General features: G+C 36.6%; 1 protein-coding gene across 1 annotated transcript; it reads left to right on the top strand.

Annotated features, from left to right (window-relative positions):
* Positions 1–289: 289 nt before the first annotated feature.
* LOC122826527 (bestrophin-3-like) lies at positions 290–11,637 on the top strand. The gene is made up of 13 exons (XM_044108510.1): positions 290–641; positions 1,838–1,932; positions 2,646–2,733; positions 3,213–3,358; positions 3,671–3,825; positions 4,982–5,059; positions 5,175–5,327; positions 5,900–5,980; positions 7,571–7,722; positions 7,833–7,923; positions 9,098–9,216; positions 9,298–9,558; positions 10,609–11,637. Exons 1-13 carry the CDS (start codon positions 490–492, stop codon positions 10,973–10,975), a joined length of 1,938 nt encoding a protein of 645 aa, XP_043964445.1. The 5' UTR covers positions 290–489; the 3' UTR covers positions 10,976–11,637.
* Positions 11,638–11,691: the final 54 nt, after the last annotated feature.

Raw genomic sequence — 11,691 nt, 5'->3', positions numbered from 1 at the left:
AAAGATTTTTTATATTTAAACCAGTTTAGCTTAAGCGTTTGATTAAATGTTTTCCTTTAGCAGTTTAAGTAAAGCCACTGCCTCTAACCAGCTGCTTTCATCTATTTTCTGCCACTGACTGTGTTTCTGTTTTTGCACGTTTACCTCCACAGCTGTCTATGCCAACACACACTGCTGAAACATGACCACATTTAGCCCAGCGGCTCATCAATATGACCCACAGTGTGTGTGTGTGTGTGTGTGTGCTGCCTTGCATTACTGGGCAACTGGACAGCATCATGATGAAGAGAAACAGGAGCGAGAGAGAGGGGTTGGGTTGGAGCAAAAACAAATCTGGACAGCAGCCTGATGGAAAGCAGCTCTGAAACGGAGCTGAATATGATTGTTTGGACTAATTTTGCTGCAGCAGTCTTAAGTAAACAGGAGATGAGAGTCATGAGAAGCTAGTGGGAGCGTCAAAGCCCAGTGGATTCTGGTTGCCGTCTCAGGATGACCGTCACTTATTCCAGTAAAGTAGCCAACGCCACTTTCCTGAGTTTCCACCGGCTGCTGCTGCGCTGGAAGGGGAGCATCTACAAGCTGCTGTACCGGGAGTTCATCCTGTTTGCTCTGCTCTACACCGTCCTCAGCCTCGTTTACAGGTCACACACTCTAAAAACTAATTACCCATTTTAAATAGACGAAATAAACAGTCATAAAAGCATAAAAGTAATATTGTGTTTGCATTGTAACTGCGTCCGTGTTTAACAAGCTTTAGTTAGGGTCCAAAAGTCTCTGTCAGGTTTATTTTGTGGGTCAGATGCTGAAATGTAAGAACTCATATTCATGAAACTGGTTTAAATTTCTTCATGTCACAATTTGAGTTTTCTGAAAAGTGTGGCATGCATTTGAATTGATGAATTATTACAAAGATTTTGACGCATTAAATATCTTAATGCAATTAGTTGTTGTTTTCTTAATATACAAAAAGTTCAGGAACTTTTGTATTCATATGTTTCTGGTACGCCAGTAAATCTGTTGCACAAGTGACATCCACTAGCAGCCGCTTCACTCTGGGCTCATTTTTGCTTCTAAAATTGATCTGATTGGACGCTCAAAAAAACTATTGTTGTGTTCAAGTTGTGCTGACAGAAGTTAGCCTGTTACAGAACCTATTTGGGCCTAAAATAGCATCTCAATACTAAACAGTTAGCAGCAGCGCTGACGTCCCCAATGCTAATATTAGCATCCACATTTCTAAAGAAGTTCCATGAAAGTTCAGAGGTTCCTCTATCACTTTGCACCAATGTGATTCCTAAATATAACAGATTAAACATATTACATGTATTTGATCTTGATGTCTATTTATTCAATAATTTAGCAGAAAAAAATGGCTTTTTAATTGGAAATGTAGCTAATTTGTGTCAATACATCGTTTGTGATTAATAACAGGCCTTGCAAATAATTTTTTTACAAATTTGAATCAAGTCCCTCCACTAATTTGTTTTAACTCTTTTCTGTCTCTTCTATGTTGTTGCATGTCTGTATTATTGACAAATTCATCAGGCAACACCTCCAAATTACAACATAGGAGCTTTTCCATCAAGTATTTAATGCCCTGAAAATGATTGAGATTTTATTAGGAAGTGAGAACTTCAAAATCTTCAGATTATTTTGTATTTAAAAAGTTTCTCTGTAATAAATCACATAATTTGATAAATTTGGTCAGTTACAGAAGAAAAACTGGCAGCACAAACATCCTGCAACAAAACCATCTTCCTTTGTCTCAGTTGTTGTTGTTTTCGCTTTAATCAAATGTTTCTGTTTTTTTCCTGATGGCGTCTTCTCCGTCCTGCAGACTCGTCCTCTCAGAGCAGCAGAAGAGATTATTTGAGAAACTTTCCATTTACTGCGACAGATACGCCGAGCAGATCCCCGTCACCTTCGTCCTGGGTATACTTTTACTTCACAAAATCAATTTTATAGGGAGTTTTATTAATATAATATACTATATGTGTTTAAAATGTTTGCATTTTCCATCCAGATAGCACTTTTAAAATAAATTATTTTTTCTAAATATTGACAAATATGAACTATATTTTTGGCGTTCTATGGTTTTTTATGTCCTTCTTTATGAATTTGGGCATTATCATTTTTGTATATGGGGATTAAATGGGGAAGTAGAAACATCGTGAGTAAATCTTAAATCAGTAAGACTATTAGAAATATTTCTCCTCATATACGGAAATCAATTTCATCTGAGTTGTTGGACATCTTGTTCCACAAGAATGGAAAAATGGGCACTTTGGTGTAAGAAGCACAAAAATCTAAAATTTATCAGCATGTTTTGTGTTTCCAGAGACAGCAGAGCCCTGCAGAGACTGATGGGGTTTTGGTTGCCTCATTAGCAGAGTACTAATGGAAACAGATCATTAAAGAACACAGAAAACTAAAAGCAGGATGAGCTTTTCTTTTTGTCCAAACTCATTCACTCTGGTACTGTGGATATAACATGGACACTTTAGCCAAAATGAGTTATTATTGCTCTTAGGTGGTTGCTACAAATTAATAAAACATGATCAATATTCTTCCTACTCTAAAAGATTTGAAAATGTGTTCTACTTTTGAGACAGGATGAAGAATCTGAGTATTTTTTTAATTTTCAGGTTTTTATGTCACTTTGGTGGTAAATCGTTGGTGGAATCAGTTTGTTAATCTTCCCTGGACAGACAGACTCATGTTCCTCATCTCCAGGTAAGTAAAGGTGCGCTCACACCAACCATGTTTACTCCGCTTTAATAAAAGTTCAGTTCGTTTGTCTATGAATCTGGTTCATTTGGGGAGGTGTGGATGAAAAATTTAACCAAACAAGCTCATTCTGGTCCGTCTACAAGCCTCAGTCTGGGTTCAATTGACGTGAATTCTGGTTTCACTTCAACCGGAGTTCATTCGAACCAATGGACGCATTGGCTCGAATGCATACATTGCAAATTTGTCTGAATAAATAAAACCAAAACAAACACGAGAAACCAGCGCTAGTGGAAGAAATGGATCCTGGTCTTTTACCAAAAACAAAAGAGAAATCCTCCAACTGGTAACGTCTGACGCCACTTTTTTTGTATACATTTTGTGTAGAAGGAAGTTGCGCTCAGTGTCTTCAGTAATTCTTGGTGCAGCGCCCCCACATGGCAGTTATTTCACTTCATTGTTTTTGTTTTCTCTGCTTCCTTTAGTTGTGTTCGGGGTAAAGATGAATACGGACGCCTTCTCCGACGGACGTTGGTACGCTACGTCAACCTGACATCGCTGCTCATCTTCCGCTCCGTCAGTACGGCCGTCTGCAAGCGATTCCCAACCATCGATCATGTGGTTGAGGCAGGTGTGAGGCGATTTGTTTGGATTATTAATGTTTGAGTCCAAACTCAAAATGGTGAATGACGGATGAAGGGTTGCATCTTCCCTGCATCTGTTCCTGATGAGGCATTTGAGATTGGCTCATTAATGAGCAATTAGAGCAGGACTGTGAGCAACAGATTGAATTAAGAGTTAAAACCTCTGAGGCTCCACAACATAAAGAAAGTTCAAATAAGTCGGTTGATTTTACAATAATTAAGTTTCAAATCAGAGGTTGATTCTCTTTTCAAGTTTCACCAAAACATCAAGTTTGATTGATGCGTCCTTTCATCGGCAGGTTTCATGACTCCTGAGGAGAGGAAGGTGTTTGAGAATGTCCGTTCTCCTCACCTGAAGTACTGGATACCTGTTGTCTGGTTCTCCAACCTGGCATCTAAAGCCCGGCAGGAAGGACGCATCCAAGACAGCATCGACCTGCAGAATATTCTGAACGTGAGATTAACTCTGTCAGAGCGTCGTTGACCTTTTGATAACTTTTAATCTCCAATGCCTTAAGGCCATATTCACATAAATATTGATAACTAAAGCCAATAAAATCCCCAGAAGTTTGTTAAAGTTTGACATATATAAAAAGTGAGAAACATCCAAAAATGACCGTTTGGTGCAAAATGGCCAACTTTCTGTTGGGTTTAGGGCATACCTCCAAGAGATTTGTTTTTCTTGTTTCAAAGGATTCTGCCTATGTATCAAATATCAACTCTCTATCTCACATTAGGGGGCGCTGTAGAGCCATTTAGCTGTGCCAATTTTTAATTACACTAAATTATTAAAATTTCACTCAGGGCACAAATTTGGCCAAAACTTTATGAGTTTTAAGCTTCCAGAATGTCACTTCTTTTCTGTCAAGGATAATATTTAAAAAACAATTGGATTAAAATAGGTTTTGCTGCATGTATAATAATGCTAAATACAATCAATAATTATTTGAATAATTATTTGATGTCTTTTGATCAAATTATTAGTGTGATTTGCAAAAGAAAAACTAGAAAACAGAAATTAATTTACATCTATTTAAGAGAATCATTCTTGCTAAATCTGCTAGAAACCACAGAACCCAGTACATATACAGATCCATTAAGAAGTAATTGGTATAAAGTATTTAATTGTAAACTTTACAATCCTTTAAACTTGCTAAATTCCTAAATAATTCAGCTAAAACTATAAATAAGTGGTTCAAATGTTACAAAAAACTTCTTTTCACTAATGTCTGAAATCATAAGAAATAAAGTGCTTATGAATAATAATTTTCCAATTTGAACAAATTTACTCAAGAAAAAGTACCAACATGCAGAATTAAGCGTTTAATGAGTTCTTCGTTTTAAACCAGATATTAATGATTTACCTGGAATTGAAAAACTTTTTCAAAATTAAATTTGAAAACATTATTTTTGAGATAAAAAGCTCTACTGCAATCACAAACCCGTTTATATCCCACTTAGCGACCACAGAAACCAGCAATGTGGATATAATATGACACTGGGTTTGCTCCAGAGGGATGGACGACGGCGTTTTTCCATTTACTGTATCAGCTTACAGAAATCTGAGGTCTGTAGCTGGTGACAAACAGCTGCTTCCTGTTTGTGCTCAGGAGATGAATCTGTTCAGGACGTGGTGTGCGACTCTTTTCGGCTATGACTGGGTCGGCGTCCCGCTGGTTTATACGCAGGTCAGTCCTGAAAAACGGATGCAGCTCGTGTAATCTCATCAGGGGTAATCACTGTAACCAAATCAGAGCTCTGGGTGGGATGCACTGTTTGTGAAATCTGTCTTTCTGTCTTCAGGTTGTCACTCTTGCTGTCTACACCTTCTTCTTCGCTTGTCTAATTGGTCGGCAGTTCCTCGACCCTACTCAGGGTCACCCTGGCCACGACCTCGACCTTTACATCCCCATCTTCACCCTGCTGCAGTTTTTTTTCTACTGTGGCTGGCTTAAGGTTTGATAACAGTTCCTTAACTACTGGTTGTAAAAAAAACGTGTTTTACAACTAAGAAAACAGAATTAAAACATGGAAGATTTGCTAATTATGCTAAGAAGTTAGTTAGGGTTAGCGCAACAATTAACGCTAACCCTAAAACTCTTCTGCTAATGCTAACATACTCTAAAATCATATTTAATGAAAGTTAATGCTAAAGCACAAAATTAAATGACATGTCGTCAACAGGCTCAAATTTTTCATTACACACCACTCAAGTTGTTTTCGCTTCAGAAAGTTAGTTTAGTTTACAGCATATTAGTGTAATTGTGCCCACTACTATTGCACATTAATTTGCTCAATAATATAAAGCTGTTGTGTTGAGATTTTTTGCAAATGTCAAAACAAGTTTAAATGACCAGACGCTGTGGCCTGGTTCTAGGCTTTCATACCTATTTTAATCTAAAGTAAGTAGATTTAAAACGAGATTAAACTAGCCTTGATCTGTCAGTTTTCAGCACCAGAGAAGCCAGAAAACAACCAGAAAAAGTTTGTTATAAGTCTGAAATCAAGTGATATTTGTATTTTCTCAGGTAGCAGAGCAACTGATTAACCCATTTGGAGAAGATGATGATGACTTCGAGGCCAACTGGATCATTGACAGAAACCTTCAGGTCAGCAACTTTAAAAACATCTTAATAATATCTTAAATTTTTCCTGCCCAGTAGGTAGCAAAAGATGGCGGCATTTGTCTCTATTTTACTAATAATGACTATCAGAGAGAAAGCATTTCGAGTTTAACTCCCAAAAATAAAAGACTTGACATGAAGTCGTAGTCCGATACTCTACTACAAGCAGGCTTGATTACCTAATGATGTCGGTGGATTATTATGGGATGTTAACGGCTCAGAACAATATGTTTATGTTAACTATAGCTTTATAATAATGATCGTATTAAAGTTTCTTCAATTTAACGCTGTATTAAATTACTTTGGCTCGCTTAAGAACAAAATAAACGTGACTTACTTCCGGCAACTTCTGGCTGCTAAACTTGCTGCTACGTTACAAGGACGCTGCTTTCTTCTTCTTCTTTTTTTTTATGGCGGTTGGCAAGCAACTTACTGATTTGCATTACCGCCACCTACTGGACTGGAGTGTGGGTTGGACTCTGCACAAGGACACTTCCTGCTAAGAATATCAAAATAAAAGCGCTTCCAGTTCAGTTAATTCAAATTTCTTTACTTTCTGGAAGAATTTGTCTCCTTCATGTTGTAATTTGTATCTTAAATTTGAAGGTTTTGCTATTTAGATCTGAGAACACAAGTTTTAAATGTGGATTTAGAGAATACCGAAATTCAAAATTAATTGACCAATTTTTTTTATTACTCAGCATAAATGCACATTTTTATTGGTGATTCTCAAATCTGACCAGTTTTTTAGTATTATTTAACCTTTAGCAGATTTTTAAGGTAAATAAGTTATTAATACAGGAAAAAACTATCAGCAAATATTTAAAGGTATTTATTAAACGTTCATGTAATAGTCTAGGCTTTAGGACAAATGGTAGGTTTGGACTGGTAACTAAGGAGTTAAATTGGGGACATAAAGTTTATTAAAAAGAACAAAAAGTAAAACTGAAAAATTATTGTGAAACTGCAAAAAAAGTTTGAAATAAAAACATAAAAGTTTTGTAACTGAACAAAATGATGCTGAAAATAAAGATTTAAATCTGAAAAAAAGGATATGACATTTTAAAAAAAATGTTCAAAACTAATTTTCAGACTCAAATTTTATTTCAGTTTCAATTTTTGTCTTTATGGCCCCAATTTAGCTCCATAGTAGATAAACAACTAAACATCTCAACATTGTCTACATAAATACTTAAATAGGAGTTACTTTACTACTACATCCCAGTTTAGTTCTGGTATATTTTCAAACTTTAATCAGTCTTGGGCACAATATTTAAATTAACTGAACTAAAAATACATAACAATAGCTATTTATAATAGGGCAAACCCATGTTTACAAAGTTATAAAAATAAATTAGACAACTCGGCATTGTCTCTTACTACTTGTTTTTTCTTTTTTTTTACTTTTTTTATAAACTGTTTTGTAAAAAGCTTTTTTTCTTAAATTAATTTTAGAATCTAAACAGTTTTATTTAATCTGGAACATAAAAACATATGAGCATTTGTGAATAATCTTCAAACTTCCTGAAAAGGAGGAGAACTTTTGGCTCAGCTTTGGCTCACCTGTTCCTCCAGGTGTCTCTGCTGGCGGTGGACGAGATGCACATGAACCTTCCTCACATGACCAAAGACGTTTACTGGAACGACAGCGACGCTCGTCCGCCATACACTCTGGCTGCTGCAGATTACTGCATCCCCTCTTTCCTCGGATCCACCACCGACATGGGGTCACATTTACCAACTTAACTCTTCATTCATTATGTTTATACGTTGACTTGGAGAAAAAGTGCGTTTATTTCCATCATTTTAATAAGGTTTATATGCATAATTTTTGCAGACTTTCTGACATCCTGCAGCTTGATGAATGTGAGGTTTCAGACTGTCGACCTCAGCAGCAGGAGCCTCTGCTGACTCGACGACAAGAGTCGGTAAAGCTACGCCTTATATTTTATAATATTTTACATCTTTTTAATTATTTTACCCTAATATTAGGAGTGTAGAGCAAATATAAGAACAGAAATGTGACGAAATGTGTGTTTTTCTAACACATTTAAGCCTTAATGGAAAAAAACAAGCTACAAAAAAAAGACAAAAGAAAATACAATCTTTTCAAATTTAATTTCTGCTGAGGAATAAATTAGGACAGCATCACAATTATACCCAATTAAAAATGATAAATAAAATAAAAAATACGTTGATAACATCTAGAGAGCATAAATAAACCAACATTAATATTTGGTTTATGATTCTGTAGAGATTTTAAAAAGTCTTCAAATAAAATAGTCAAGAGTTTCAATATTTGTTTATGATAGCGGACCTTTGTAGGCACAGGAAACATTTGACAATTTACAGCAATAAAGAAAAAAAATTCTAAAAAATAAAATAAAACAAAATGTTGAGCTCCAAAAGTCAAAAGTTTCCTAGAAAACACAATAAAAATTTGCCACCAATTTCAGAAGTTTTCAGGAAAAAACATGGAAATCTCTGAGTTTCAAAGTCAAAAATGTTTGAAACTGAAATTTGTTGATATAAAAAATTCTGAGCTTTTTCTTGCTATTTTTTACTATTCACACAAAAAAAATTCTGTTTTTTTGGTGTTTTGGGGGAAATTTAATTTAAGCCCTAATTCACTGTCGAACGTTATATGAAAGGAGACTTTCTATTCTTAATCAGGACAACATTATAACAGACAAAGTAGAAATCTTCTTACAACAGCAAATATTGGCTTCAACACAAAGTATTTCTCTTGACATAACCAGGTTTTCTGTATCAGCTTTCAAGCACCAGTAACTTTTACTCAAAACAAGATTGATCCAACACAAGATTGTGTTGGATCTGGAACAATTTACACAACAATCTATCTACTTTTTGGATGTTGTTTACTTAAAGCACCAATGCTTTGTTGTTAAGCAGATAAAAGAACTTCATTTTTGGTTCTAAAGTCCTTTTGACTCAACAATATTGGTCCAAAAAAGTTTGAATTCCCGTGATCTATGCTTTGCCCTTGCCTACCAAGATGGCGGTTCAGTGATGAGGATCACTTCCTGTTCAGACTTGTAGGAACTGAAGAATTTCATCTGATTGTTGTTTTATTGTTTTCAGGTTCTGGGTCGAGTCCGACGCTTGCTCAGTGTTCAGGAACCTCCTGACCTCCGACATCCTCGACCCGTCTTCAAGCGGCACAGCAGCGACGCAACCAGCAGCTTCTTCCTGGACTTCAGGTATCGGCGCCTTAAACACAATCCGGTAGTAACATTCAGATGTTTTTCATGGTTTTAATTTTTTTGGTAAAAACCTGTCAGGGGGAACGCAGGCTCGGCAGACATGGTTCCACCCTGTTCCTTAGCCATCCCTCCCTCGTCTCTGGACACCCTGTCCACCTTAAGGGAGGTCAACAGCAACCCGCCCTCACCTGAGAGTTCATCCTCAGTTGTTTTCCCGCGGCTGGTTGTCAGCCCGCCATTGGTCTCTGATGCTTGTCACAATGGGGAGTCTTTTGGGAAACATCAGAACGGTCTGGATCACTCCCCAACTGAGGAACAACCAAACGTGGAAACTACAAGGTGACCATTGATTCGGCTGCTGTAGACGTCTTCTGGTTTTGATTTATTGTCACATTTTAGTGTTTCAGATCCACAAGAATCTAAATAGGTCACCCAATCCAACCTGGCCCAATGAGGAGAAGCAATTGCATTAGATACAATCAAGGATTGATTGTATCTAATTTCACTAAAGTCTGGCTAATGAAGAAAATCTCATGAAATAGGCGACAAGATTTTGAAAATAAGTGTTTCCTGCCCTCTGCTAAAGAAGTCCAAAAACAGGTCAGATGGTTGACATCTGTCTGAAGTAGAAAATCTTCACGAAATCTTTCAGACTTCAGAGAACCACAGTAACCAAGTTTTCATTGACCACATACTGTAACTGCGTCATTTGATATTCTGAAAATACATTTGCTGAATGGAAACACTGCAAATTTGAAAAAAATCGTTTTTCCATAAGAATTTTTAAGAAGGTTTTCTGGCCGTATTATAATTGGTTTATTTTGCGAAACTGCAATTGGAACAACTTTTTTCAGAAACTGTAACCAAGTAAAAATAGCAATACTCAAGTAAAAGCAAAAAGTAGCCCTCCAAGAAATTACTCGAGTAAAAACGTATTTGGTAAAAGGTTTTCTCAAGTACTGAAGGATCCAGATTATTTAATATTTAAAAATTACATAATCAAATGGACCAAAATATAAAACTATGTGGATATTTTGGTATGACTACTTAATAAAAGTAACAATAAATAACTAAATCAGGCAAAAGAAAAACTTACTAAATCAGTTTATTTCAATATAAAACTAATTGAAGCTGTGGGTCTTTGGTGAATTTTTAGTTAAAACATGTTTGTTTTCCATTCAGCGGGTAAAGAATCCAAAATAAAATAAAATTTTATTCAATTAAAAGTATAGTGTAGTAAAAATACTCCTAAAAGTAAATTTTTTCACTTAAGTAAACGTATTTGAGTAAGTTTAACTAGTTACTACCCAACTCTGAAAGGTTTAAATACTTTAAAAAAATACTTGTAGGTCTTGTGTGTTTTATTGCTCCAACTCTTTCTGTCTTCAGTATTTCTAGGACCAACTCCATTTGTTGTTCCCCAACTCAACTTGGACCGAAGGAGTTCCGCTGGACGACGGTCACCGCGAAGAACCGGCCGCCAACCAGGCCGCGGGGCCGGCAGTTCTCCCTGCAGTTCTCCCGGCAGAGCTCCAAGGCGTCGATCCGCAGCCTGCCGAGTCCGAAAGGCCTGGGGCGCCGGAGAAGAGGCCTGGGTCGGCATCAGTCCCGCAGGTCGCCCAGTCCGACCGCCAACACGCTCCAACTGCCAGAACCGGATTACGACGGCGAGTTCCAGGGAACAGCGGGAAACGAGGACGATGAGGAGGAAACGGACCAGAACGACGAGCTCAAAGACGCAAAATCTCAGCCGTAAAGTTTGGATTACAAGAGAGAAAATGGAGAATATTTCGTTCTTTGAAAAATACTGACCTCATTAGGAGAATTTGAGGAAAGGAAGAGTATTAAAATACAAGAGTAGAGCAACATTGATGGATGCAAGTCGCCGTCAAAAACTGAAGAAGAAAAACGGAGACAGATGGATTCTGGTTGTTTGAGTTGCTAAACGTGGTTTTGGTCCAAATCCTGAGCTAAAAACACGACCTGGCAACTTCCAACAATTTATTTCAGTCAGGAGTTTCAGTTTGGTTGGCCACAGTTTGTTGTTCAGGCGGATCGACTGCACTTAATGCCAATTTTCCTGATTGGGTCTTGATGGGAACAACGGGGTACTGGCGCCATTTTAGATAGAAAAGAAAGGAGTACATTTCCACCAAAACAAGTTTTTTCTAGAAAAAATTAATTTCAAACTCAGAAAATCCAGATTTTTTTCTGGAAAGGTTCTGAGATTAATCTAAAAATTTCAGAGTTTTTTCTCAAACTTTCAACTTTTCAAGACTTTCTTCTTTTAGAAATATTCTGAGGTTAATCACAAACGTTGAATTTTTTTCTTGCAAATTTTCAACTTTTCAAACTCCTAAATTTCCATGCTTTTTCTAGAAATTTCAAAGTTTTTTACTGGACATTTACTCCTTTTTTGATGTAAAAAGGCTCTGTGATGGGTCATATTCCAGTTCCACTAAATTTAAATAA

This window comes from Gambusia affinis, linkage group LG23 (genome assembly GCF_019740435.1).
Source record: "Gambusia affinis linkage group LG23, SWU_Gaff_1.0, whole genome shotgun sequence".
Taxonomy (NCBI): Eukaryota; Metazoa; Chordata; class Actinopteri; order Cyprinodontiformes; family Poeciliidae; genus Gambusia; species Gambusia affinis.
Note: the sequence above shows the minus strand (reverse complement) of the source record. Positions and strands in the feature narration are given on the sequence as shown.